Source organism: Lonchura striata, chromosome 3 (assembly GCF_050655825.1).
Source record: "Lonchura striata isolate lonStrDom1 chromosome 3, ASM5065582v1, whole genome shotgun sequence".
NCBI classification, from domain to species: Eukaryota; Metazoa; Chordata; class Aves; order Passeriformes; family Estrildidae; genus Lonchura; species Lonchura striata.
Window position 1 is genome coordinate 107633505 of NC_140705.1, and position 27938 is coordinate 107661442.

The window sequence follows — 27938 nt, forward strand, 5'->3', positions numbered from 1 at the left end:
CACAGAACCTCACTGTTGCAGCCTGGAAAACCCTCTCTTGCTGTTAAGACTCCAAGAAGGACTGGTAGCCATGGATGTGACCACTGGGCAAATGATCCAGCACAAGTCCATTGAGCAAACAGGCCACGTAGGTACATGGAAATCAGCAAGCTGTAATACACTACCCTGGGAATAACTAACATGGAATGTGACACCTCTGGGGACCAAATGGTAGTGCAAAATATGCCTGCAGAACTGTGAGCAACCCAAAGGGATAACCATCTGTACTTACAATATGCAATTAGTAATTTGCGATTACTAATGCCACACTCAGCAATTATGTTTTAATTTTTTTTTTTTTTTTGCTTAACATGTGGCTGAGGACAGATTTATGATTTGATTTTGACTCCTTAATGAATTGCAGTAATTCTGGCAGTTATTAATTGTGAAAATGGATGTGCAGGATTTTATCTCTCAGGATCCAGTCTGGTTTTTATGTCTGCTATTTTATTCCTCTGTGATTGCTCTAGGATTGACTTTGCTTGCCAATAGTTACAAGTTAAAACCAAGTTTTAATATATTTCTTGGCTTAAACATAAGACTGAGGGCAGGGGTTGTTTCATTTATGATTTGTATGGGGGGTTTTATCTCCATCTTATGTTTTTTTTTCCTATTAATTTCTAATTCAGTTGCTCCAAGTCTTTGGTATATCGATCTGTTTCATATTAAAGGAATAATAGGAATTTTCCCTGAATAAGCAACACTTGGTGATGTGTGTTGTATTTAGGCAAGAAGGAAGAATCCAAGAAGAAACAGTTCTTCACAGGGAAGGGAAGAAATGTCAGCAGTGAAGCAACATTGCAGTGCTATGAGGATCTCAGCCTGATGGGGTGGTGAACAGGAAAATGTTGGCCTTTGCTGACACTGAACCTCTCTTTTCCTTCCTGGAGGAATGTCTCCACTGCTGAGGGCAGCAGTCAAAGCCAGAACCAATATCAGGGATTGAAGAAACTACAGGAAAAGAGGAACTTCTACTCTGCCTACGGCAGAGAGAGAAGATTTGGATTAGCTGCCTAAGTCAAGGTCAGATGCTCTCTAAGAGAATATCAGAGGCATCATCTGGGGGAAGAATCACAGAATGGGTAAGGTTGGAATGGACCACACTGGGTTACTTAGTCCAACCTCCCTGCACCACACCTAATTAAGCAAAGAGCATACACACAAAAGGAATACAAAACATTGACAAGTAGAAGGTCTCTAATTGCTGAAGCAGTTACAAGCCAGTGGGAGAAATGGGAAGAAGAAAACTACCTGATTGGAAAGTGGAGGTGGAGGAGATGATCTCAAGTCTGTCTGGGTTTTGTGCCTCTGATAGATTCAGAACTCAGCAGTTTGCTCACACTGCTACCTGAAGGCTCCCCTGTGGTGGCATTATGAGGTCCTGATACTTTGTGCAGTTTCCCACTGCCCTGCTGATCTTCTAGTGCCAGTGTCTGGCAGAAAGCATTTTGCAGATCCTGCCTTGTAAAGGATCTTGGGACTTTCCAAAGGGCTCTGACCTGCTCAAGAGCAGACTGAATTTATAGTCAGCCCAAGCTGAGGTGAAGGAAACCTGGACTTCAGATGCTGGAGATTTTCAAGTTCAAAGCATCCTTGGGTGCACTGTAGCAGGCAGAGCCTAGACAGAGCCTGGGAGCCCCAGTCCTTTGTGAGCTTTGCAGTGGTGAGTTCTGGTGAGTGGATGTTCTGCATCCTGTGGGTTTCCACATACTTTCCAGTCTGATGATTCTGAACTCACAGAATTCAGCAAAGCACATAAATGGGCTTTGCTGAAGTGGGAGAAGGTTCAGACTACATTTCTGCAATGCTGTATGAATGTTCCTTTACCCTTGTATCTCCATCCAGCCACCAGCCAAAAACTCTGTGTGAAATGGGTTCTTGATGTCAGTGTAGAGTGGCAGGTGATTCCCTTATAATTTGGGGTGAGTTGAGGCTTTAATTGTGAAACCTCACAGGCTGGAACTCTGAGGAGAAGGGAGAACATGCAATATTCTTTCAAAAGGTTGTAAAGTTTCCTTAATATCTCCTCCCCAGAGCCATGTGGAAAATTCACTAACCTAAATGCTTTCCAGAACTTTTGCTGCATGGAAGCATCCTCATGACTGTACTGCATGCTTTTAATTATAGTCAAAATCTGTATTTCCAATAATAATAATAAGCTGGTTGATTACTGTCACCAATTCCTTGCTGCTAGAAATGACAAAGCTTTCTTTTTTTTAGAATATTTTTCTAATGACATGATAGAAAATAAAAAAGTCTTACCATTCTTGGACCAAAATATGAGTTAGGCTAGTTCTAAAAATGAGAGAATGGAAAAGTCTACTTTCAGCTCTTGAAAAATTATTTTTAAAATATGAAGTCACTGTATAAAATGTAATAGAGTAAGTGAACATAATCTTAGTTGCTCAGAGATACAAAGTAAATTTGTGGTACAGTGACTAGTAGCAGCCCTTTGGGTAGTTCTTGCTTATCTCACAACATATTGATGTCACCACTAGGCCTGAACTTGTTAGACGTGACTGTCCAATCTCAGAGTAGATTACTGCATTAGCTTTTTGCCTTAGGACATACAAATTCGATCATTCTAAATTCACCATAGATAAATTTTTATTATACATATAAATTCCCTGTTGTGTATATCAAAACCTGACTATGACCAGATTGTCAATACACAGAAAATGAGGATTTTTTGTAGTTCTTTCATACTGCTGGGCTTGCTTTTCTTTCCCAGCCTTTGTATATATATTTTTATAAGGAGAAAAAATTATAGGAGCCTCATATTATGTTGAAAGACAAGAAAACATGGAAGTATTTGTATTGGTCTAATGTGGTGTAGAATAGCCTTTCAGAATTGAATACAGCCATGCTCTTTTGTCTTGAACTGAGGCAGACTCAAAAAAGGAATATTGGCATTTCAGAAATTATTTCCACATGCATGAGCTGCCTAGGAAACACAGGCTGAGGAAAAGTTTACAGGGATCACAAGAGAGAAAAGAGTGATTTTTAAATACCTGGAGGAGAAAATACCAAGAAAACTGTATGTTCTCTTCTGCCGAAGGCTTAATCAACTTTGGCCTGAGCCTTCTGGCTTGAGGAATTTTGGATCCTGCTACCTGAAGGACAAATACAGGCATTTGTTTCATAAAGTCTTGCCTAGTTGTAGAGCACTGCTGACTCTCTGACTTCTTTAAAAGGAGACAAGGGCTGGCTCTGTTTCAGCACTGAACTCATTCTCTGGTCTGGGCAATGCAGTGGCTCCAAAGAGGGATGAAGGAAGACTGCAAGTCATGAATGAGGACGGGGGCAAAGATGAATCTGGTCATCTTCACTGAATGTTTTGGAGGGAGAGGTTTTTTTTCTGAGAATGAAGAATGTCAGGAGACTTGGTAGCAGCTAGAGAAAATAGCATCTGTATAAAGTTGAATCCAAGTACTTCTAAGAAGAAAACAGGACAAGATATACCAAACACAATGTGGGAAATTCTCACTTGTTATTAAGATTTTTTTTTCACTGGAAGGGTGATGTAGCACTGGAATTGATGACAGGAGAGTCTACAGCATCAGCTACCTTGGAGATAACCAGATATTGACTGAATGAAGCCCTGAACAAACGTGACCTCAGCAGGCCTTACTCTGAGCAAGTAATTTTCCCAAATAACCTATGGAGGTCCCTTCCAGCCTGAATTATTCTTAGATTCTGAGCCAGATCCTACAGCTTGCAATAGACTATATTGCAAGCTGCAATAGAAGGACATTGGCTATCATGCTTGAGGATGGAGCAGTGTGAGTGTCCAATTCATGATTAGGTTGGAGTCACTCATAAATTCAATGTATTTCATGAGATAATGTCAAATTCTGTGGGGAACCCGACAGCTACAAACTTTCTGACTTTACAAGGCAAGAGATTATTTGCTGACTCATATCACTAATAAATGCTGGTATTTATTCTATCCAGCACTGTCAGATGATCCCTTTGAACTTTTCATGATGCTTTGAACCAGGGCAAAGAGTCTAGTTCCTTTGAAAAGGCAAAGGTGTTTTTTGGCCCAAATTTTCAAACCCTCCAGTTCCTCATCTGAAACTTGGTCTGCAGGGAAAAAGCATCAAGCAAATGGCAGTGGGATGGATCAAAGCAAATGCTCTGGGCTACACCCTGCTCTTGAGAGATGCTCTGGGGCAAAGATGTCTGTTGGTACTTCATCACAATGGTAATGCCCTAGGCTGCAGTGGGTGAGTTGACACATTGCTGTTTATATCAATAGTTTCTGCTGAAAGGCAAAATTCAAGGAGCAGCTCTGATATTTTATCTTATTGTTGTGGGAACACGGCCAGCATTGCCCATAATTCACACTATGGTATTACTAGGACTCTGGTATGTTGTACAGCATTTAAAAACTGAGACTGAAAACTTCTAAAATTAAGCTTAGTTATGCATGTGTTTTGTTAACCATATTATGTACTTACAGCAGCTTTTTATAACTGAAGAGCAAGATGACTTCTCATTATCTAGCTAGATAAGTGCCACTAACAAATGAGCAGTAGAAGTTTGATTTGGTCAAAAATCCTTGTTTCAGTTATATTCAAAATAGAGAATTTCATGGAGATGTGTTTTCATTTGTATTTCCATAGCATAGAAAGGAGGCTGGAGACACCAACAGCAGTACCTTAGATTGCTGCAGCAGCTGCCTCTATGTTTGTACCCCAAAAATATTCCCTTGTCTTGTCATGAGTAGTGCATGTGCGTGCCCTGTGAGCAGTTTGGTTACTCCTGTCATGCCAAGCCTGGCAGAGAGGTGGTGTTTCCTGCATGAGCTGCCATATCTTCCCAGCTCACAAGTGAAAGGCTAAACGTTAAGCAGAACCTAACAAGATTTCAGTTCTGCAGCACATTTTAATTTTCAGCAGTTTGTATTCTGCTGTATACCAAGCAGTCTTTCCTAAGGGAAAAAAGCAACATAATTAACATGGGATAGATTTCATTCAGTGTACTCTGTTTCCTTCCATAATTGGATTGCCAGAGGAACTATTTAGTGAGAACCTTTCTCACAGTATTTTTTACAATTCAAGTGTTTTTCATTTGTCAGGGGATTTTTTGTTTTGTTTTGTAGGGGTTTTTAAAATTTGTTTTCAAGAAAGCACTACTTTAGAGGTTACATTTTCTGAAGCCATTAGATTTCAGTCATTCTAGATACATAGTGAGAATGGAGGAGACAGTAAGAACTAAGAAATATTATTTTTCCCATTACTGGTAAGAACATCCTCATCTGAGTCCCATTAGAGAGGTAACTGCCCACATTAATAAAATAAACCAATATATAATTGCTACCAGTCTTAATGCTGGGGCTGAATGACCTAATTTAGTAACTCATTTATGATGTGTTTTAGTAGTGTGGCCTCTCTCATGTTACCTGAGTAAATAGAACAGATGCAGATGCTTGCCAGAGGTTCAGAGTCTCATAAATTTGTCTTACAGGCTAACCTGAATATCCCTTATAAATTCACTGGTCCTCACTTACTGGACTCAGTCTTCAAAATGGGAATGAAAGCCAGAAATGCTATATTTATACTCACAGATCCAATTGTTGTAACTCAGATCAGTTGAACAGCAAGAATAAGCTAGAGAAACAGGAGTACCACATAAATCGCCTCTTTTATTAATAATTTTCCACTGGCTTTAATTAAGCTGTCTTCTTTATCATCTCAGACATGGTGAAAAGTTACTGCACTGTCTTTGTAGAGGCCTTTTCAGTACAGATCTAATTACCTAATTGTGGGACAATTAGTTTGCAGATGAACAGAATTTTTGCTCTGTGGTTTATTTCTTTCTGTGGTTCCCTCTGAGATTTCTGTATTTTTTCTTTATGAGGGTATCCATCTTCCATGGAAATTGACTGTATGCTTTGGAGTCCATTTGCTGAGGGTGGTGAGCAAGAGCTGCTGAGTGTCAATAAAAGCAGATCCATTAAAAAATCCAGTAGTTAATCCAGTTCTCCAAAAACAACCAATGAAAGTACATTGATGTCACCCTTCAGCCCCTGTGCCACGAGGGCTCCCAGATGAAGGCACGCAGTGTTTGTGTCTTGAGCAAATCCTGAGTGTGCTGATGGCTGGTCCAGCCTCACAGCAAAGCTACTGGGCACAGTCCACCAGCAATTCAGGCTGTATGGCTCCTGTGTAAAAGGCAGCTGAGATGTGGGGCTGGCAGAGACACCACAAAATCCTTCTGTGCTTGAAAACAGTCACAAAACTTTCCAGGGGGATGGGACCCACCAAGAGTGACTGCTCTCACCAATGCTCAGCATCTTCTCTTTGCCAGTGGAAGAAATTATGACATGTGTCTCAAGACTTGTCTTTTTAATGCCAGTAATGTAATTTCTTCCTTTTTCAAATTTGATTGATTTGAAGGCCTTATTTGAGGCTGGTTTTCCATGAACATATTCATTTTTTTAGAATGAAGTCAGGTTTCCCAATTGCTTTCTTGATTAGTCTAATGAATTTTCCTCTTTTCCTGTCATCAAATGCACTTTCCCAGAGGATGGGACACTTCATTTCTGAAGGAAAATTATTCTTCTGTGGCAGAAAAAAATTTAAAAGAAGATTTTGAAAACACCTGATGATTATGGGCTTCTCAATATTTCAGGTACTCAGTTTAAAACATTGTAAAGTGGCAGCAAATGCTGATTACCTGCCCTCTGTTCCCTGATGCTATTTATTTGAGGTGTCCTAAATTAGCAAACAAGACCATCATTCATTTTTGAACCAAAATATGTCTCAGACATTCAAGTTTCTAATTCAACCCCAGTTCAGAATGCTGTCTGAATGGTGCCAAACATGAAGTTTAAACAAACAGATAAATAAATACTTGGCTCTTTTTAATCACTTCTTGTTCTCTGAACTTTCCAGGTTTGTGCTTTCAATGTAATTCTTTTTGGAGAGAGACTTCTGTATCTCCTTGCTTTCTAACTAACTAGCTAGGTTAACGTGCTAAAAAAAAAAACTTGCACAACAGAAGGAACTTTACTAAATAAGATAACTCTGCCTACAGCCTTAGCCTAAGCACAGAGACCAAAGCCTACACTCACCTTGGCTGTACATCCCAGCTAACACCAACTAGTCACTGTACAAGTGAGGTGGCAGATACTCTTCTGTACTTGCCTAATGCAAATCTTCATCTTTCTGCACAGCATCTCCTGTGATCAAGACTCAGTCCCTGTGGTGCCCAGCTGCTCATTTTTGCCCAGACATTCTGCAGGTCTCCATCATCTGTCTCAAAATTCCATGGGAAAAGGACTGGAGGAGGTAACTTCCATGCTTCACATATGAGGTAAAAATTACATCACTTTTTACCTGTCCTCTTAATATATATCAAGTATTTCCTTTTTGTAGATTTATTACTCTTGCTAGAAAATGGTGATGACAATATTTACTTCCTCCCTAGGCTTGAATACTCAAAGACACAGTGAGTTTTCACCAAATGTTCCTCAAAGAACAACTCAGTCTGAGAAATCCTCCTAGAAATCCAACACTTATGCATATGATCAGCCCTGCCAATCCACTGCAGTCTGCAAACAGCCATAGCCAGGATTCCAAACAGTTAATGTCAAACAGCTCATTTTCTCTCATCTCCATACAAATTCCTGTCATATTGCATTACATGTAAACAACTGAGAAACTTAATGACATGCCTTTCAGTCAAAAATTCATATGGCTTTTCAGTCTGAGCAGATTAATTGCAGTTTGTAACAATATGAAGTGATTCAATTTGATTAGAGTTTCTATTGTTCTTTGAGGTAAAATATTTTATGTGAGTGTAAAAGCAAGTTTTCTGCTGGCATGACTTTATTGACTTCTGTGGAAATATAAAATACTCATCTAAAATCCATAGTATATCATTGTTGGTGTGCTGCTACAGTAAAAAAACTTTATAAGCTTCTGTAAATTATATGTGCCAGATCAGATTCCAGGCCCCATGGAAATGTCATTGTCAATGAAGTGAGGCAGTAGGAATATTTGGCTTTGGAGGAGACAAGTCTGAATGAATCTTTTAGGTTTTTATAATTTTGAAGGGGTTTTCTATTTCCATTTTTTTCAGCATCCCTGTCTTCTTCTTGATGTCTTGCCCTTAAAATCGGCTTGTAATTCTCTTTAGTTTCATTCCTAGGTACTCTAGGGTCATTTCTCTGTTCTTGCTACAGACATTGCTCTGGTGTTCTGTAGTCATCCCACAGACCCAAGCCCAGAAGCCCTGCAAAACTGCTTGCTGCCAATAGGGATAATGTGAGGAACTTCCATGAAACCTCTGTGAGTACATCCCTCATTGAACCATATGTACCTCAACCCTTTAGGATGCTTTTTGGTTTTTTAACCTCCAGTTCCTCTCCTCTCTTTTTTTAAAGCAAAATATTACAGAAAAGATATTTAATTGGATAATGAATGCATGGTTTGCTTTGTTTGTCTGTTTCGGTTTTGTTGGTTTTGATTGGTTTTTTGGGTTTTTTTTGGTTTTTTTTTTTCTTTCTTTTTTTCAATAATACCAGCTTTCTTTAGTTTAGTTTTCTTTGCATAGTTTTCCAGTTTGGAGAATAACATGCTTGGGAGTGGTCATTGCTCTGAGAGGTCAGAAGTTGTTTGTGGTGTTTGGAATCCCATGGAACTGCACTGGAAGGGGGATTGAAATTTTTTCACAAATTTGTGTGCTTGCCAATGCAATTTCACTCTGTCCAGGCTGCTGGACTAAAAACAAAGGCTGCAAATATTCTGCAGAGACTGCCAATATTTGATTGTTTGGCCTCCTACTGAGTGATCAATATTCCAGCAAAGTTTCACTTCTGCAGGACTAGCACATTCTATAGAGCAGGAGATGTTTTTAGTGTAATATTAACAATATTACATTTAACTGTTACAACACTGCCTGACACAGGGGACCAAAGCAAAAACACTATATGGAAGAGTACAAGCTACTGCTCTTGGAGCTGGAGCTGTGTATTGGACAGAGGAAGCATGTAGTTCATATCACCAGTGGGATATGTTACATACAGATCACATTAAAACAGGCTGCAGAATTGAAGATGTTTAAGTCAACATGGTAAAATCCTGAAAACGTGTTAATAAATGAGGAAAAAAAAATTGCATTATCAAAATACTGAGTCAAAATTACTTTGGTATGTAATTTATCAAAATTAATTTGGTATGAGTAGAAATCCTTTTTACATAGATTCTCCATCTTTGTCCATTTCTCAAAGAGGTTTTTTTTTTATATATATCCACTCAGAGTGCATAGAAGCTTTTAGTTTTGATGCGAGGGATTTTGAAATATGCTGTTTACACGCTGCATGTAATAGCATGATTAGGAGGACAATTACTGCAAATTCTTTAATTTCAGAGGCAGCAGATTACTATTGTTACCCATGTGTTTTGTCACTTGAGGATCGGGATTTTTAAGTTTTGTTTATTTAGCCTATCTGTTTGTAAGCCATCACTCTTTAAGAAGTACCATTTTGGTCTCACATTTCAGTCTCAGATTTGGGTGACCTAATTACTTTGATTATTGAGGCCTCAAAGGCATGTAGCTCAAACTAATGAGAAAGTGTGTACAGGAGATCAGATTTACTGTCTAGTCTTGGAAAACACACAATAATTTTTTTTCTGTTTTCATCAGGATTTTTTTTTAATAGATAAGAAACTTTTTTTTTTTTTTAATAAGAAACTTGAAAATTAATGCCTAAAATCATTCCTATGAGAATGGCCTATCTGGAGCAGCTGGGTTTATATCCTCAAGGGAGAGGCTGGAGAAAGTAGAGGGAAAAACCAGGATTGATTCTGTATTGATACATTGATCTGTTTACCATCAATGCTATCGTTGTGGTGGTGACATGGGCTGTTATAGCTAAAGGCAATGAATGCAGAAATTAAGGGGTTTGATACTACAGCTTGAAATACTCAAAGGTATAGTGTTTTCAGTAAGGAGATAATCCAAAGCCTAAAAAAGCAGAAGAAAAACAGCCTTTGGCTCCAGTGGGCATTGCAACAAGCCTTCAGATGACTGGAAATCAGCAGACTTCATACTGTGAAATTCTGTATCAAGAAAATGGTCTGGGAGCAAATGGGGTGCACTGGAAAGGAGCAAAAGATGCCAAAACAAAGCTCAGAGATACTGCAAAATCAGGGGAAAAATCAAAGAGGAGGAGAGAACACTGAGGGAAAGACAGATGTGAAATGGCATAGATACTGAAAAAAAAAAAATAAAAATTCAGAAACCTCTGCCCAAGCCAAAGCTAGCAAAAGGTATGGCATGCCAGCAAGTGCAGGGCTACGGACCAAAGCTTGCCCCCATTGAAATTGCAATATTTCCTTTCTTTTCCTTAAAGGAAACTTTGTTTACTTTTGGGAAAGGAAACAAAATCTTGCGGAACAGAAAAGAAAGGCTCCCCATCACGAGTGGGGCAGAGGAGGATGACTGCTCGTGCTGCAGGTTGGTCCTTTCTTCTGCTGGCACTCTTGGCCATGAAAAACCTGTCCTTAATAGGAATGGAGGTGCTTGGAGCTGGTCTGCCTTGTAAATCAGGACAATGGAGTTTTATGTCCTCCCTTTGTTGTCATTATTGAATTTGACCCAAAACCGCTGTATCTGCACAACCTGCCTCTGTCTTGTGTGCCCTTACAAAGGCCTGGGATATCTTTGGCATTTATGCCATGGCTGCCCATGAGGCACATAGGGGTTCTGATGTCCCACCCAGCCCTCTCCTCAACCTGCCAAGGACCTGCTGCCCATGTCAGCTCCCTGAGCTGAGCCCACCTACATCAGTGATGCTGCAGCAGGGCCGAGCTCCAGCTGCCCACAGCTCAGCTTGGCCAGGGCCTCAGAGAGCCAGACCCACATCCCATCCTGTCACCACAGCCCCTGTGGTGCCCTGGCAATGGCCATGGGTTACAGGAGTTTTCTCACATGCTTTCTGTTCAAGATGATGTCCTTTGCTCACAGAATTCCATGACCATCTAAGTCTTCCCTGTCACTTGCATAAGTGACATGTGAGTAACTATACTTATTGAGAGTCAAGTAATGTGTATGAAATATGGGATAAAGTACACAGAAGTATTATATATTGTGACTTTAAGGTTGCCTCCCTGTCCTGCAATCTTCCTTTCTCCTCCCTTTCCCCTATAGTTTGGTGTCTACAAGGAAGAGGAGAAGCTGGGGGTGAAGTGAGGCGGCTTGTAAAGCAAAGAATGATAGGCAAATCCATATCAGGAATTAATTTCAGCATGTTTCATATCAAATCACTCAGGAATCACAAAAATGTACTCCTTTACTCCTATTTTGTTGATAGCTAGAATATTACTTCTAAGCCAAAGCTTTCATGTTCAAATCACTCTCTTATTTTAAAAGAAAAAATCTGTTTTGCAGTTTGACATGTTTCTTGTTTTCAGACTTTATTTTCTGTGTGGTTAACTCTAGGCTTCCTACAACTGACAGCTTATTATCTCACCTTATGAAAATTATGTCTTCTGGGGCTCATCTATCAAAAGGAGGGAGCACACAACACTCTGAGAAGCTGGTACCTTCTCTCCAGTTATCTGGGTTGATGGTTGCTCAGTGAACCTATTACCTGCCTGGAGTGACTTTCATCTTTACAGGTATGGAACTGTATTATTTTTCTTTGCTGTGTTTAAATGGGAGATGCTACCCCTGTGTAGTGCCCTGGTTTAATTTTATCTCTGGCCTGGTGGTTCCAAGTGCAGCTGTCTATGCTCTCATTGGACAATAGACCCTTCATGTGCCTGCAGAAGTAACTGCTGTAGGTCAATGTTGTTTCATCTTCCCCTTGTCTCATATTCTCTGAAAACTGTCTCAAGGTTTATGCCTTTCAGTGGAGCACTTAAACGCACACTTAGCTCTAAGCATTTAATTCCTATCATTTCATTGCACAGGGATGGATTTCAGTGCCTACTCATAGTTCATGGCTTGCCAGCACTTCAACAGTTCCTTTGGCAATGGCCAGGTAAAAGTGAGGAGCCTGCCCTGACAGTCCTGTGCCTGGGGGTATGGTTTGCTTTCTGGTAGTGATGGACAATGCCATTCAAGCCTTTCATGATAATCCCATGTAGAGATTGATGGGGCCCTAGGTCCAGCTGCGCACTGAGAATTAAGGAAAGGTCCTTTCCAAAAACCTAAGTCTGACCTACAGGGAAATAGGAGAGGGAAAGATTCCCCTACTTTCTCTGGTTATGGCTATTGGTAGCACCATGCTCTGCTGGAGCAGGTCACCCCAGCAGCACAGGGGGTGTCAAGCCTTTATGCTGTGGCCATAATCTATCAATCTGCCAGCACATCCCTTCCAAATCCTATACCATCATCCCCTGTCATCCACTCCTCCCTGCTCTGTCTCCTCCCAGGATCAGCTCTCCCTTAAGGGTAGCTCAGAAAGTGAAAAGAGTGGGAAGGTGTCATTTATCTTGTTTATGGTCTGACTGAGCTAACAAAGTCTGTGTACCTTGTCCACACTGGGATAAGGTTATAAGAAAGAACTGATCACAAGAATAAGAGAAAAATAAATCTGCCATATTCATCTGAATGGTAGAAATAATCTTTGTGGGTGATACCAAAATGTAATGGGATGTGTTGGAGTGTGGCCAGTGACAGACTCCGCAACAGAGGGAAGCTCAGAAGCTGTACCTGTACCCCTCCTCCTGGGAGGAGGGGTTGTGAGGTACTATGTAATAATCAGTATCAAACTGAGACTTTTCAGAGTTTTAGTTGGAATATGGAAATGTATTTTGAAGCTTCATAATGATTTAATTTTACCAGAATTTGTAAAATTCTGATAAAATTTAACATTTTTTTAACATTCAACTTTTTTTTTTTTTTATGGCAATGCAGGAGTTTGGCTTAGGACTAGCTGCCATTGGCTTCCCAAGAATTATAAAGCCAAGCTAATAAATGACCTTGATCAGATGGCTCACCTCACTTTTGTCCCCCTGTGGTCCTGCTCCAGTCAGTTTCCAGCCCAAGCAGTGGCTGGGTCAGCAGAGTGAGCTGCTATGTCCAACTGGCAGAGCTGTCACCAGCTTTATTTATAAAGGCTTGTGATAGAGCATACTCTGCTCTCATTTATACCAGGTAAAAACATGATATGAGTTGTTAGCCCAGTTCTTGTCCTTTTGTGCTGCTGCAGCAAAAGAAAGGAGTCAGAAAATGCTCTCACCAATCATGTCTGTAGAAGTCATTCTGTAAAGGAGCTTGGCTTGGGCAGCCCCGGGCCCCTGGTCTGCTCCTCGTGCTGACAGCATAGCTGAGTGCCTCTAGGAGTGTGGTCACCCAAAAACTCTGGGCTGCTGGCAGGGGCTAAGTGGCTTGGCTCTGCAGAGGAGCCCTGTGGCTGCTGTCTTACCAGCTGCTGCCAATTTTGGACAAGCTGCATTTGTGCCCCTATGCCACACTGATTTTAAATGTGACCATCTGGGATGGCTAAAACTGAGGTGAAAAACTGGACTACTTTTTTGACATGTGACTTAGGTTGTGTAGATAATGATGGACAAGTTAAGTCATGGAGAAAGGGCACTACTCATCCACCCTGGGAATCCCTCTTTCTGAACATGGGTGGTACCTTCTGTGGCTCTTCTTTGCTGTTTTGTGCAAATTCCCAGCTCTTTAGAGATCCAGTCGACTATCAGACAAAAGAACCCTCACATTGTATGCCAGTCTGGCTACATACTTGTTGTGAATGAATACAAAGAGCTATTCATCACTCCTAGCGCTCACATAACTGACAGATTAAATCACTCTCTGGCTGTGAAGATGACAGTGGCCCAATAGCTAATGCTGTCTAACAGCCTCCATTAGAAGACCATGTCTCTGGTTGTTTATAATTTTGCCAGACTTCAGCTGCTTGAGCTGGATTTTCCCATGCTATATGTCACCAGAAACTGAAGGTTTGTGTGTGGAAGGGCCTAGAGGAATAGTCATGGTGTTGCCAAGGTCATGTATCACTGAAAAGTCACTTGAACACAAAATTTTAGGGAGTAACTGTACATTTCTCCTCTCTTGAGGGAGAAGGAAAAACATCTGGAGTTATATGATCCCCAGTGGTTTGAGTTCAGGCTGAAGTTGGAGCTGCTGCTAAACTGCCTGAATGCAAGAAGCTCCATGTCAAAGGCTGTCAACTTGCTAGATATTGTTGACTCTTTTAACCTTTTGCAATGCCTTTTGAGGCTGTACTTTGTCCACTGACATACTTAGTTCCATATTGTACCCATGTTTTTGACAGGAGGTTATGCTACCAGAGGGCACATCTAATGGTTTAAGTTTGAGCACATCTCGGGGTTGTGTATGTGTGATGGGTTTATAGCTCTCCTCTGCTCAACCTTTTTGCTCTTTACTGCTGCCCAGTTGTATTTCTGACCAGCAACCCCTGTCATATAGGATTAAGAACAGATTTTCAAATCTCCGTGCTGTTCTGAGTACCAGGCTGAAGTTGCAAGTTACTAGACATGACCTAGTTTAGCAGTTTTTAGAAGGACTTTTATTTGGCCTGCTGAATCTATGTTTTCCTCTGCATTTCCAAACAATACTGCAAAGGTCAACAGGAAGAGCTTTCAGGCTGAACAGTGCCTAGTGGTGTGGTTGTGTTGGGAGGACAGTTGGTCACCAGAAATAAGTGGTATGGATGTGGGTCAGGGGTGGAATGGGATTAGAGAACCTAAAGTATCTTTGAGAGCTGTGTGTATTTCATTTACACACATGTTGTGTGTATTTCTGTAGTGTATATTCTGTGGCTCAATTGCACACTGGGTGGAAATGTGCTGTCTGGCCTGCAGCCTATATAACCCTTTCCCACTCCCTACAGAGACTTTTATTAAGTGAGCTTTACAAAGACCTAGAAAGGGCCTCTACCTGTCACAGGAATCTGAAAAGGGCAATGTAAGGTCCCCAAGGGGAGTTTTCCTTAAATATTACACAAACTAGAAAATTTCTGGATCTCCATAAAAACTGTGTGTGCTATGTTTTTCCAAACTCGGAAATTTGAATTGTAGAAGCTATTGCCTAGGAACTATCTAGAGGCAGACTTTATACCACACAGAATATTTTCATTTAACTACCTGCACTACTGGACCATCATATGATTTAGAGCTCTGACAAACCTGAACTCCCATTAAACTAGATAGCTTGGGTCCATTATCCCAGAAGACTGTTGAGGGTGGCCTGCCAACAGCAGCTGGCCATTGACTGAGCTCTGCTCTTAGAGTGGGGTTTGCAGCATGCTGTGGTCTGTAATGGCAGTACCTTGGCTAATTTAATTTAGTTTGGTGTGTCAATGCCATGTTGCAGTTTAAATAAGATCTGTGATAGAGGCACATCTGCAGTCAGAAATTGTCATCATTCTGCACTGCCAGCATGGTGTAATATACTGCAAAGATCCTAAAGCCAAGATTTTGGAAAATTAATCTGGATCCTATAAACATTTTAATGGACGGAAGCAAAAATACTTGCATAACCTGACAGGTCATTTGTCTCCTAGGTAGGACTTCATATGGAGGAAGTGATCTTTTCCCTTAGTGACAATAAAAGCACTTTGTATTTTTGCTGCAATGGAAAGATCATGTATTATATAGATCCCACTGAACAGTATTCAGCAAGCTGCAAATGTCTTTAAGTTTCCATTATAAACTTGACTTTATTCCTATTCCTCCCTTTGCCAAAATTAGCCCTATCCATCTACAGCTTCACAGGAATAATCTTATTATGGGACAGATTTTTTGGAAGAGTTGAAGGAAACTGGTCAAGGTGTTTAAGAGAGATGATGGCTAAAAAATGAGTTCATCTGCTTGGAGATTTTCCTAAAGACTTTTTGGCTTGTAACATCCTGAAAATTAATTTGCCTAGAGATTCAAAAAATATTTCAGATCTGTTGGTCTTGGCTAAAAATGGTGCCTTTGAATAGTTTTAGGCTGTCTGGTGACAGAATTATTTGGTTACTGAAAGTGGTTCTTGCCTCCATGTGCTCGTTGGAATCTTATTTCAACTAGTCAGTACCAATGTGCTTATAAATTCATGGTGGCAATGTAAGGTTTCTAAACAACTCTGCATGTATCCTGAACAGACATATTGCTTATCTGAGCTGCTCCTGTCTGCAAGTACCATGATCTAAAATCCTCAAGTGTATGTTTCCTGATTCCCACTGCAATCCACACAAACTGACAGTATGGCTTTACAGTCCCTTCTGCACACCTCCTGGAGGCCTTTTTCAAAGGGAACAGAATTCCAAGTTCAGTCTACTCATCTCAGTGGTTTTTACTGGGTCAAAAAATTCATACCTGCAGTAATTTGTACCAATATGGCTGCAAGCCACACATGATGAGACTTAAGCCAGTATTATTTTTTAGCCTAAGTGTTTTGGGGCTTATTTGTGGTTTTATGACAAAGTAGGTTCTGAGGCATAGTATTCTATTCTTAAAGAGGATTCATTGCAAAATATGTGCTTAGAACTTTCTCATAATTGGGAAATTTTTAAATATGGTTCTTGAAGTATGACCAAAACCACAGGCAAACATTCATTAGACTATTTTCAGCATCCCTCACGTTAAGAAGAATGTGACATCTGCAAACAGTACAGTTCTGCCATACCACTGCACTGATGTGGTCTCCCTGGATGATTCCCTTAGCTTGCACTGAAAGTTATAGCAGAGCAATGTGAACACTAAGGTCTGCCCAGCATGTACCATTGACAGTGGGATATGGAACATGTTCTGTGAGACCTTGGTTTGGTTAATAATGTTCCCAGACTTTGACATTTAAGCCTTGATTGTTCTGAGCTCTGGACCTCAACTGATTTCACTGTTGTTGAAGCCAAGTCCCCGATCTACAAATTGCTGGAGCCTTGTATGTATTTGGGATAAATATAACATCATTCTTTCTCTATGTATTATTCCATCAGCATCTATTATCAACCACTATTTTGAAGCAAGGCTCTTGGGCTAGATGGACCTTGGTATAACTCCGTATAGATGTTCTTACACTATATTCTTAGTGTCAACAAAAATAGTTGACTGTGTGTCAAAAATAGGTCTAGGAATTTACTTTGACATTTTAAAGACTTAACAATCTTTACTGTTTTGTTTGGGGGTTTCTGGTTTTTCTCTCTGTGCTCTGGAGCTCCCAAATGAAGTATTTCCTGTAGTCAAAGTGTTCACTTCTGGCTCTTGACAGTCACATTTTGAATGTGCTCAGTAGAAGCGAGGAAGGGTTTTGCACCTAAATGCTGGTGACAGTGATCATACCCTGACAGGACTGGGGAGGAGGCTGCTGGTTGCAGAATGCTCTGCCATACAGCACAGGAAATGAGTGCAGCAGGATTGTCTTCTGCGACTGAAAAATGGCCTGACTGGAAGGCAGAAGTACTGAGTAAGTTTACAGGAGAAACTTTTCAAGAAGCAAAATGAGTTATGACAGTAAGAAGAAGAGATGCAAAACTGTTATCTAGATGGATTAGTTCAAAACTGGAGTATGGCTGGCTCCATGATAGTCTGCAGAGATGATAAAGAGGAAGGCCTTACAGCAGAGAGAGAGTCTGTGTGATCTTGGGGAAGATTTCTCTGAGACCTGAAGCTGAGCACAGGCTCCCTCTGTTCAGGTCCTGTGATCAACTCTTAGCTCTGGATCCCATCATAAGGGATTTCTCCTCCAAAATCAAGTCTACACAGATATTGAGAGTCATTGACTCTCTCAAAGATAGGCTTTCACTGGAAGAAGCCTGGGAAAGTTATTAACTCCACCTTTCTATCCCACAACCAAGTTGCAATCATGTCACCCCAAGCTGCAGTATCTTATCCTTGATACAGAAGTTTTGTCCAATATCTAACCTAAATCTCCCAAGCTGTTTAGTTTGTGCTTCTTAATGGCTTGTTCTTCCTGATATTTCCATCAGGAACATGTTAGTTCCTTATTCTTTGCAACAGCTTTTTAGTTGAAGAGTATTAACCTTCTTCCTCTGTTGTTACTTCAGAGAAAAAAGCCACATTTCTTGCAATCTTCCCTCATGTTTTCTGGACCCCTATCAATTTCTGCTGATTTCCCCTGCTGACTGTTTCATCTCTTACTTGAAGTACAGTGCACTAAACAGGTTGTGGTCTTCCAGGTGAATATTTTCCTACGGGAATCAGCCCACATGGGCTATTTCAGTAGTCTTTAAACATTTGGATGTGAGGGCTTTGCCCTTCATGCTCAGGTTGTTCCAACATAGTCCCTGGTATTTTCCCTTGTGAACCTAGACAGTTTTGCAAGAACAGATGAGTATTTCTGTGTAAGCATTTTGCACTATTGTATTCCATCCATTTTAGATGATCTAAGTCATATCAAGAACATTTTAGATTCTGATTTTTGTACTATCTATAACATCTTCCTTGTTCCATCTGCGAGATTCATATTCATACTTCAAACTTCTATGCCTTCACTGGAAACATAAAACCTTATACAGGACCAAGGTCCACAGGATTCCTTACAAACATACACATTTTGATATTAGGACGGAATTAGTCTGTGCATACAATTATCCAACTAGACTTGACCTCCTGGCCCTCCCCACAGCAGTTTCATACAGAACACCATTCACTAGTGTGTCCATGAGGATATTATAGGAAATACTAAAGGCCTTGCAAAAAATTATATAAAATAAATTCAAGCTGTGACATCTCTAGCTAGTACTTTAACTTCCCTTTAAGACTCCTAGACTGAAATTGCTTAGGGAACTGGAAGACATGAAATGTGATATGTTATTCTCTAATGCAAGTTTTGCGTATTTTAGGCTGAAATTTTGCCCCCTAAGTAATTGCACTCTCTAGTTGCTTTTGATCTTTTAAGTAAGATTGATGGAAAAGGGAGAAGAAAAGGGCATTAAACTATTCCACTTCCTTAACATCCTCTGCACTTACCTGTCATAGAGTACTGGTCCAAATTTCCCTTTGTTTTTCTCTTCTTAACTGTAAAATTTATTTTACTTTTGATAAGTTTTCCTGGTTGTATCTAGTCCATTTTATCTTTAGTAACTGTTTACACCCCTTCTACACCTTCCCATGAATGGATTATTGTGCTGGGTCCTCAACCAGCTGTACTATTTTAAAGATATCTCTCTTACAACTGAGGTCTGTTAAAAGGTTGTGAATTAGCTGACTTCTGCTTGATTTCCTTACTTTCCTCTAAAACGTCATAGTTGCACTTGGTTTCTTACTAGCATTTCTTGAATGAATTGAAGCTGTCCATAATCTGTTTTTCCTTTAGATTTGCCTCTTATATCTTCTCTACCCATTCTCTGAGTTTATTGACATCTGCCTTCTTGAAATCCAGTGCTGTCGGTCACTTGGGTCAGATGGCAGAAGATGACACTGTGTTCCCTGCAGTGCTGATTTCTTGTAAAATGTCCTATGTGGCAGCAGACTTGGAGTTGTATGTTACACTGCCCTCTACTTATGTGCAAAGCTGCAGTGCTGCTGAGGAAGATTGTGACAATTATGGTGTGTATTAGGTCTTAAGATTTAGGCTGCTCTTCAGAATTTATTAGACAGAATAGGAAGAAAAGTATAACTTCAGAGACACTTTCTGTAAGCTATTAGTAACTTCTCTTGTAATGAATCTCAGTCAATGTGGACAGAGGATCTGTGCTAATGCTAATTTGTGTTTAGAACACAAGTTTAATAAAAGTTTAATAAAAATCTAGTTTAATAAAAGCTTATCCCATTAAGCAGTGATTTCATGTTGCAATGGACAGACAGTGAAACCTACATGTAATGGGGAAGAAGATGAAAAAAGGCAATAAACTTCAGCAGAAATGGCTAATCAAACCATACTGGACCTCTGCCTTGTAAGAACAGTGATAGAAGCTCTCATATCTAATGGAAAAGCAGTAAGACTTCAGGAGCTACTAAAACCCTCCAATATTCTTTAATGTTGGTTGAGACCACTGTAGATACATCAGGGCCCCTCTCACAGGTCAACTAGAGATGAAGAATCAGACCAATCTTGATGCTTCTAATAGAAAGCCTTCCTGATACACAATTATTTTTACTGACAAAATTACAATGAGATTTCCTTTACTATCACTTCAAATTGAATTGGATTCCATAAATAATGAAAATTAATTACCAGTAACCAGTCCCATCTGTAGTCAACTTTTATGATGGCTATAAACCAATAAAAATGCAGTCAATGTGGTGCTGTAAGAGAGAGCAGCAAGCTGTGCCTGTAGTCAGAGTAGTGGTGATGCTTTAGGGAAATGCAGACTGTTGAATCACTTCCATACTGCAGGGAACTGATGTGCAGTGTCCATACGCTATCTAGTGGCTCTGTCGATTATGACATTACCCCTTGAATTACTATTCTTTCACCTGTGAATTGCAGGATTAAAAAATACTTTAGACAAAACTGGATTTTGTGGGTCTGTAACCATTCCCTAATGAATCTAAGACATTTTGAGGTCATAAGTGATTAATGAAGAAACCAAAAAAGGTCTCAAAGCTTGTGTGACTGTGCAGGAAAAACTCTTGATGGGGGCTTCTAGGGAGTCAGTTCTGTCATTAACAGAAGTCTGACTAGCACTAGTCAAGCTGTTTTAATCTTTCTCTTTTCTGTATAGACTTTGTTCTAAATTACTAAAAAAAAACCAGTCATTTTAAGAGTACTTCAATAACAAGTTTGTGTATCTTCTTTAGTTGCTAGATTCTGCAATATTTTGTGAGGTAAAAGCAGATAATCCAAACAATTTAAACTGAGCACACAGTAGACAGTAATGCAAGACTAGATGTGTTCGATCCAGTGGGGAATGCTAATCTTTATCCCTTGAGATCATGGACTAAGATGTGAAAATCACACATAACAGCATTCTCCTTATCTTCTGGTTCTGCCAGGGATGTGAATGATCTTCAGCAAAACAAACAGCCCTTCTGTTTTGTTATTTATCTGTGAAATGGAGATTGAACTGTTCTATGGAAGCTAGAACTGCTTTATAGATGAGTACTACTGTTGTAAAGGCCCTATTTTCTATATTTTATATATATGAAAGAGCAAATATTGTATTGATATACGGCCTGTGCCAGCACATTTAGGGGTATTATCTGAGCCACAACTAGCAGACAAATCAGTTATATCTGAAAAAAAATGAAGTCTGATTTACTAATGCTCTCAGCAGTTTTACACTTTTCTACTTAGTAAGTGAGAAAGCTCCCTAGACAACTCTTAAAACACTTATCTTTAATTGTACTTAATTACATATGTGTATTTGTTTTAGGAGGCTGAGTAAAGACATGATGATGCAGGTTTCAGCTTGGGTAACTTTTCTTGAACTGTTCTTTACAGGAAAGTAGAAATTTTATTTTGTTCTTCACACACATCAAAGGTGCCAATTTTGTTTTCCCTTTTCAGTAAATAATTTTTCTATTTATACTTCTGAACCCTTAAAACAAATTTAAAATAGCTGGCAAATAATGTTCATATTACCAGCATTTATGATTTCCAATATGAAGCTTCTATGGTGTTTGTTTTTTGCCACATACAATAATAGCAGTTAATAAATATGCACATGAATACAACAGAAGTACATAAATGGATTATAGGTGATTGCATGTGATGATAAAACTGTGCCTAAGAGTCATGCCCTTTAATCTCAAATAAACCCAAAACTCAGAGCCTTAAGTATTGTGCTAATTTTGGCTAGCAAAGAGTTCATTTTCTTCACAGTGGCTAGTATGGAGCTGTGTTCTGGGTTTGTGCTGAAAATAGAGTTTGTAGCACAGGGATTTTCCATTATTGCTGAGCAGAGTTTACACAGTCTTTTTTTCTGCCTCTCATCCCACCACACCAGTGAGAGGTGCAGAAGGAGCTGAGAGAGGACAGAGTCAGGAAAGCTGACCCCAAATGACCAAAGGGACGTTCCTGAGCATATGGTGTCATGCTGAGCATATAAAGCTAAGGGGGATGAAGGAAGAGGCAGGGGGTCTATTTGGAGTGATGGCATTTGTCTTCCCAATCAATCATTATATGTGATGGAGCCTTGCACTTCTGACAATCACCTGCCCCTGGGCAGGGGGGAAGGATTTTCCTATTTTGCTTTGTTTGCTCTCAGAGCTTTTGCTTTAGCTATTAAATTATCTTCATTTCAACCCCCAAATTTTCTCACTTTTGCCTTTCTGATTCTCTCTGCCATCTGACCAGGGGGAGTGAGTGGCTCTGTGGTCCCTTGCTGCCAGCTGGGGTTAACCACAAGAGCCATAAGCATATAAGAGTTGACAGAGCTACAGGCAACCTGCTTTAAGTGCTCAAGCTGAGCAGCTTAACCTCTTCTGCTCTCTTAGCCACTAGCATTTCCTACACTTTTTTCTGATCCAATATTCACTCCAGATCATTCAGATCCTCAAAAGAGATTAAAAAAAAATAACCTGTAACTGAAAGAATTTTCTTTTAAGATGACTGTGAGTAAGACAGACAAGCTTAAAGACACATCAGCAAATGAGGTACATTTCTTACTAGCACTTCCAGCCTTGTGCATCCTATCAACATGCACAAACCCCAGCTGAATTTTATTGCTTGTACAACCAGCACAAACCTGGCCGCAAAGGTTTCAAAATAAATAATTAGTACAAGAAAAAAATCCAACACTCAGGCTTCATTGCACAAACATTTAAAGAGAGGAAATAATTTCTTTTACAAATGTGTGTCTGTTGTATAAGAATAATTTTGTATAGAAAATAGCTCTTTATACATTTTACAGAAATAGGCTAACATTTAGATTCTTTATTAATGAATAATTATTGAATGCAATTTAAGATTTCAGTTATGTTTCAGTCACCAAACATCAATAACACAGCAACACATCACCGCTCTAATATTCTTGAACTGCTTGACTTATCAAATATTGAGTCAAGACAGTGAAAACATTCCTAGAGCCATGACAATTTGAAAACACTCAAGTAGCTTGAAACTGTTAAATTATGAAATACTTCCTGAAAGTAATATCACAATTTAAGTGTCAAGGAATATGAACTTAAACCTTAACAAGGCAGCATTACTTGCTCACTCCTGCTGGCTAATACTGTAAAACCCAAAATGCACAAAAGCTTTTAATATTAAAACTGATTTACTGTAAATGTGACCTTCAAAACAGTCCTGAAGGATATGATGCTATCCAGAAGGATCTGGACAAGCTTGAGAAGTGGGCCCACAGGAATCTCATAAGGTTTAACAAGAACAAGTGCAAGTTGCTGCACCCAGATGGAGGAACCCTGGTATCAGCACAGGCTGGGGGATGATCAAGAGCAGCCCTGGGGACAAGGACTTGGGGGTGCTGCTGGGTGAGAGGGTGGACATGAGCTGGGAATGTGCACTCACAGCCCAGAGAGCCACACGTGTCCTGGGCTGCATTGAAAGCAGCATGGGCAGCAGGGCCAGGGAGGGATTCTGCCCCTCTGCTCTGCTCTGCTGAGACCCCCCTGGAACCCTGCATCAGCTCTGGGGGCCCAGCACAGGAGAGACATGGACCTGTTGGACAGAGTCCAGAGCAGGTCACCAAGGTGATCAGAAGGATGGAGCACCTCTCCTGTGAGAAAAGGCTGAGAGAATTGGAATTGTTCAGCCTAGAAAATAAAAGGCTTTGGCGTGACTTAATTACAGCCATCCAGTACCTGAAGGGAGCCTACAAAAAAGATGAGAGTGGGACTCTTTACAAGAATATGTAGTGACAGAGGCTAAGTTTAGATTAAATGTTAGGAAGAAATTCTTTACAGTGTGGGTGGAAAGGCACTGGAACAGGCTGCACAGAGAAGTTGTAGATGCCCTAACCCTGGAGAGGGAACACCTGAGCAATGTGGGCTAGTGGAAACACATCCCTGACCATGGCAGGGGTGATGGAACTGAATGATCTGTAAGGTCCTTTCCAACCAAGGCCATTCTGTGATTTAAAATGAGATAGCTGAAGCTGTTCTAGCAAATGCTATACAGCATTAACACAACGTGTAATAAAAATTTTCAATTTTTTTTAAAAACAGAATGGAAGGTAGATGGAAAAAAAAAATAGTAAATTAAGATATAAAAAGTAAATTTGTAAAGGACAAAAAAATTAAAGACATATGTATATATATTTATATGTAATGGTATACTAGGAAGTACATATATTTAAAAATACTCAATTTTTTCAAAGATTGTTTAAGTTCATATGGTGTCATGTGGAACTCAAGCATAACCCACACTCAAATGCTTTCCCTCTAAAACTGCTGTTTCAAGCATCTGTACTTATCTACAGATTTTCTTGTAAATTAGAGAGAAGGTAAAGGCGTTTCCTCTTGGAATACAACTATATCCAGTAATTATTTCTTGCTTTCTAGGTATAATTTTAAATAGAAGATGTAAGCAAATAAGAACTATAAAACCCAATGACTGAAAACCTGAAATTTAGATGTTAAGGACTCTATTTAGTATTCATACAGAGCTACTTGGGAGTTTGCTAGCTGTACCCTGTGCGAGTACTCTTGACACTTCCATGCTTCATTATTCAAATGTGTATCATGTTTAGTCAAACATGGCTCTCACTCCAAGTTAGCAAAACTCTTGACACATAACTTTCAAATAAATTTAGATGGAACTGGTACACCTCTCCTTCTCACAGCACAGAGTTTGATACAAGACAGTAATGAATCACATTACACTGGTTCACATTTTCATGTGGTTAGAAGGAGAAACAAACCCTTATTCCAGTGATTTTGCAAATTCTGCATAGTCAATGAATCCGTCATTATTCTTGTCATCATCCCTCAAGACATCATCTATTAGACTAATCAGCTCTTCTTCCTTCATTGCTTGGGTATGCTCACCACCTTCCTACAAAAACAAAACCACAGTGAACAGTTTAGCAGTCTTTCTCATCTAGTCGCACATGTGACGGATTACTGACAACTAATTTTTTACTAAGCTGCTCATGTTTGGTGCCTAATTTGGCACTAAGTTTTATGTAATCATTTATAACAATGTAAGCAAATTTCATCAGATGGAAGCTTTGAAGTCAAAGTTCTTTGGACTTCAGAACAAACATTCTGCAGCTAACATTTTTGGTCAGAAGTTCCAAAAGCTGAACACCACAATGAATAATGATGGACAATCATCTAATAAATTGATTCTTAATTAGGATCTTGATGTAGTATAGACACTGTAGTTTCTATACACTACAGAAATACTTTACACTAATACAGAAATGAAAAAATTCAGCACTGTAGCTTAAAGTCAGTAAAATTCTTAGTAATACCCCTTATGGGAACACAAAGAGGAGCCTTTGCACAATAAACAGCCAGTCATTATTCCATTCTTGGCTCAGTATTTTTTGCCACAGGTTATTAGCAGGAAGTTAGGCTATTCTGAGTTGTAACTTCCAGAAGGTCAATATGAGATAATGTGCTTCTATTATGTTCTTAATGACTGGAAAGAGAATTTAAGTTTAGGAAGAGACAGAGCATAGCAAGTTCTTCTAATACAAATTTTGTGCAAGAGTTTTTTTTATCGTTTCTGTATACACAGCAGCTGAAAACACTGTTTTATCACATAATATTTCTACAAATTCTTGTGTCCCATTTTGGAGGATCTCCCTACCTGCCAAAGTAAGCCCTCTGTAAAATGATTTTCACTCTGGAGCCCTTCCTGGTTCTAGAGTTTAAACTAAAATGGAAACTTCCTAAATACTGCAATGTGACATGGAAAGCTGTGATAATGTACACTTATAAATTCAACCAGAACTATCAGAAGAAAAATAGTCACATTTTCAGGCAAAACTGTAGCTGCACTGAAGATTTGTTGCAGCTGTTCTGCTGCTTTTAGAGTCAGAACTGTTTCCAAACACATAAGCCCTTACAAAACTACACCAACCTCTTTGTGGACATGTGAGATAGCAGTAGCAAGTTCTAACCCATCTAGCAAATTATTGCCATCATAATCATGCATTTTGAAGTAATGGAGCTGCAACTCTTGTGGAGACATCTCAGCTTCAGGTTTCTCGATAACACCTTCCAGGTGTTCCATGATGTGTCTAAGAAAAAAAAAACCCACAATATTTCCATCAGTTTATATTTGATGCTCTGTTTACATCAAGTTTAGTGTTTGATCAAATATTGTACCTCTGAAAGCATCCTGGACAACTAAAAGCTACAGTTTGATATCAAGATAAAGAGGGCACAAAAGATTGTTTGTTAGAGGGGCTGTAGAGGCCTCTAATACCTTAGAAAACTATTTCTATTTGTTTCGGCCTACTTAGCAAGCTATCAAAACAACTGAAGCAGAGCCCAAAATCTCTTTTTGGCTCTCTTCCAAAGTGCAGGAACTGGAGGAAGATCTTTCCCAGTCAACCATGAAGTGTTCTAGGGAGTTTTATTTGCTGCTGGCACTGTTCTGCATTTATGAAGAAGCAAATGAGAAAATAAACTCTACCTGTTAGGAATATGATTTTGTCTAAAGTATGCTGATTTGTGTAAGAAGGATTTCTGCAATATTTTTTTTATAGCATAAATAGGGCTAAAGGCTCCAGAGAGACCTTTCTAGGTTTCACATCTCTACACATTTATCAGGAAAGCATGTCTCATATCTGGCTTTAGCTAATCATAAAACATTCTGAGGAAACAGGATGCCCTAGGCTTAAGTCCAACTCACATAACACTTCAGAGATAAGAAAATAATTAAGAAGTAAAGTTTACACTTTTAGAACATGGAACACATACTCTTTATCTTGTACCAAATTCTTATCAAGGCGAATATTTGGATGTTGACTCTCTCCTACGTGTTCCTCAGCTAGGGCAGAGACGAAGAATGCAGCCATAGCAAAGCAGAATAGCAAACGTGTTCTAAACATCCTTTGGGCCATTGTGATCTCCTACAAAAAGGAAAACATACACCCCAAAAATACAGATGAAAAACTGTGATCTACTTTCAGCGGATTTAGACAGTGCTAAACAACCCCATTAAGTTTCAGAATAGAAGAAGTTGTTGGCAAGCAGAGAACCAGAGAGCTCCAATTAGGAGCTTTTATGAGGGTCCCTATTTTACGGGATTATGCAGTAATTTTCATATAATTTTTCTTTTTTTTTTTTTTTTTTTAATCATAGCTAGTGCTCACACCTTAGCCATTTTCATACACCTTCCAGACAAACAAGCAACCATGCCCTCTGCCTCAGGCAGACCTGCCCCACAGCTACGGGAGCGTACTGCATCGAAGCGGCTCCATCTAATGAGCTGAGACTGGATTCCCCGAGGGACGCACAGCCGCGGAGACATCACGCAGCCGAGCATGTGCGCACTTCATGGGCAGGTGCCAGGGCACGGAGCTCCGGAGCGGCCGGGAGCAGCCGCCTTCCGCTCCTGACCCCCTCCCGGCCCCAGGTGGAGCTACCCCCGGTTCCACCGGCACGGCGCTGGTGGAACCCTCCAGGCTCCCACCCCGGGCTGGAACCCGAGGAAGCGCCCCCGCCGCGCAATGGAAACGGGGCTGGGCCCGCCGCCCCCCGCCCAGGCCGCAGCACCGCGCCCCAGCGCCGGATGTCGGGGCGGGCGGAGAGGCGCCGCCGCCACACTACGTACCCTGGGGCGGGTCTGCGCCGTGCCGCGGGCTCCGGGCCGGCCGCGGGCTGGCCACCATTCCCGGGACACCATCCCGGGATCGCGCAGCCCGGCGCTGCCCCGCCCGCTCCGCCGCCCATTGGCCGCTCCGCCCGCCCCGCCCCGCGGGTGACGCCGCCGCTCCCGGAGCTCCACGTGGAGCCCGCGGGCGGCGCAGGTGCGGCGGGGCCGCGGGGCGGGCCCAGGTGCGGCCCCGTGAGCCAGCGGCGTGTCCTGGCTGTCCTGGGCTGCATTAGGAACAGCACTGCCAGCAGGTCGAGGGAGGTGATCCT

The 27938-nt window shown here is 40.5% G+C and overlaps 2 protein-coding genes across 5 annotated transcripts in view; one reads left to right on the plus strand and one right to left on the minus strand.

Annotated features, from left to right (window-relative positions):
- Positions 1 to 1811: 1811 nt before the first annotated feature.
- The window catches only part of TTC7A (tetratricopeptide repeat domain 7A), a 199630-nt gene continuing 173503 nt past the window's right edge, over positions 1812 to 27938 (plus strand). The window contains exons 1-5 of one of the 4 annotated variants that reach the window (XM_085577185.1): positions 1812 to 6678; positions 7223 to 7362; positions 8234 to 8339; positions 10406 to 10509; positions 11494 to 11672. The gene's annotated coding sequence lies outside the window, so the exon portion shown is untranslated. Of the gene's footprint in view, positions 6679 to 6771; positions 7363 to 8233; positions 8340 to 10398; positions 10510 to 11493; positions 11673 to 27938 lie in introns of those variants that run through there. The other 3 variants (XM_085577184.1, XM_085577187.1, XM_085577186.1) reach the window with 3 other exon arrangements.
- Positions 22684 to 27723, minus strand: MCFD2 (multiple coagulation factor deficiency 2, ER cargo receptor complex subunit). Its single transcript, XM_021552368.3, has 4 exons — positions 27628 to 27723; positions 26772 to 26923; positions 25927 to 26086; positions 22684 to 24891 (listed from the first exon to the last, which is right to left on the minus strand). The coding sequence occupies exons 1-4, from the start codon at positions 27697 to 27699 to the stop codon at positions 24760 to 24762; spliced, it is 516 nt and encodes a 171-aa protein (XP_021408043.1). The 5' UTR covers positions 27700 to 27723; the 3' UTR covers positions 22684 to 24759.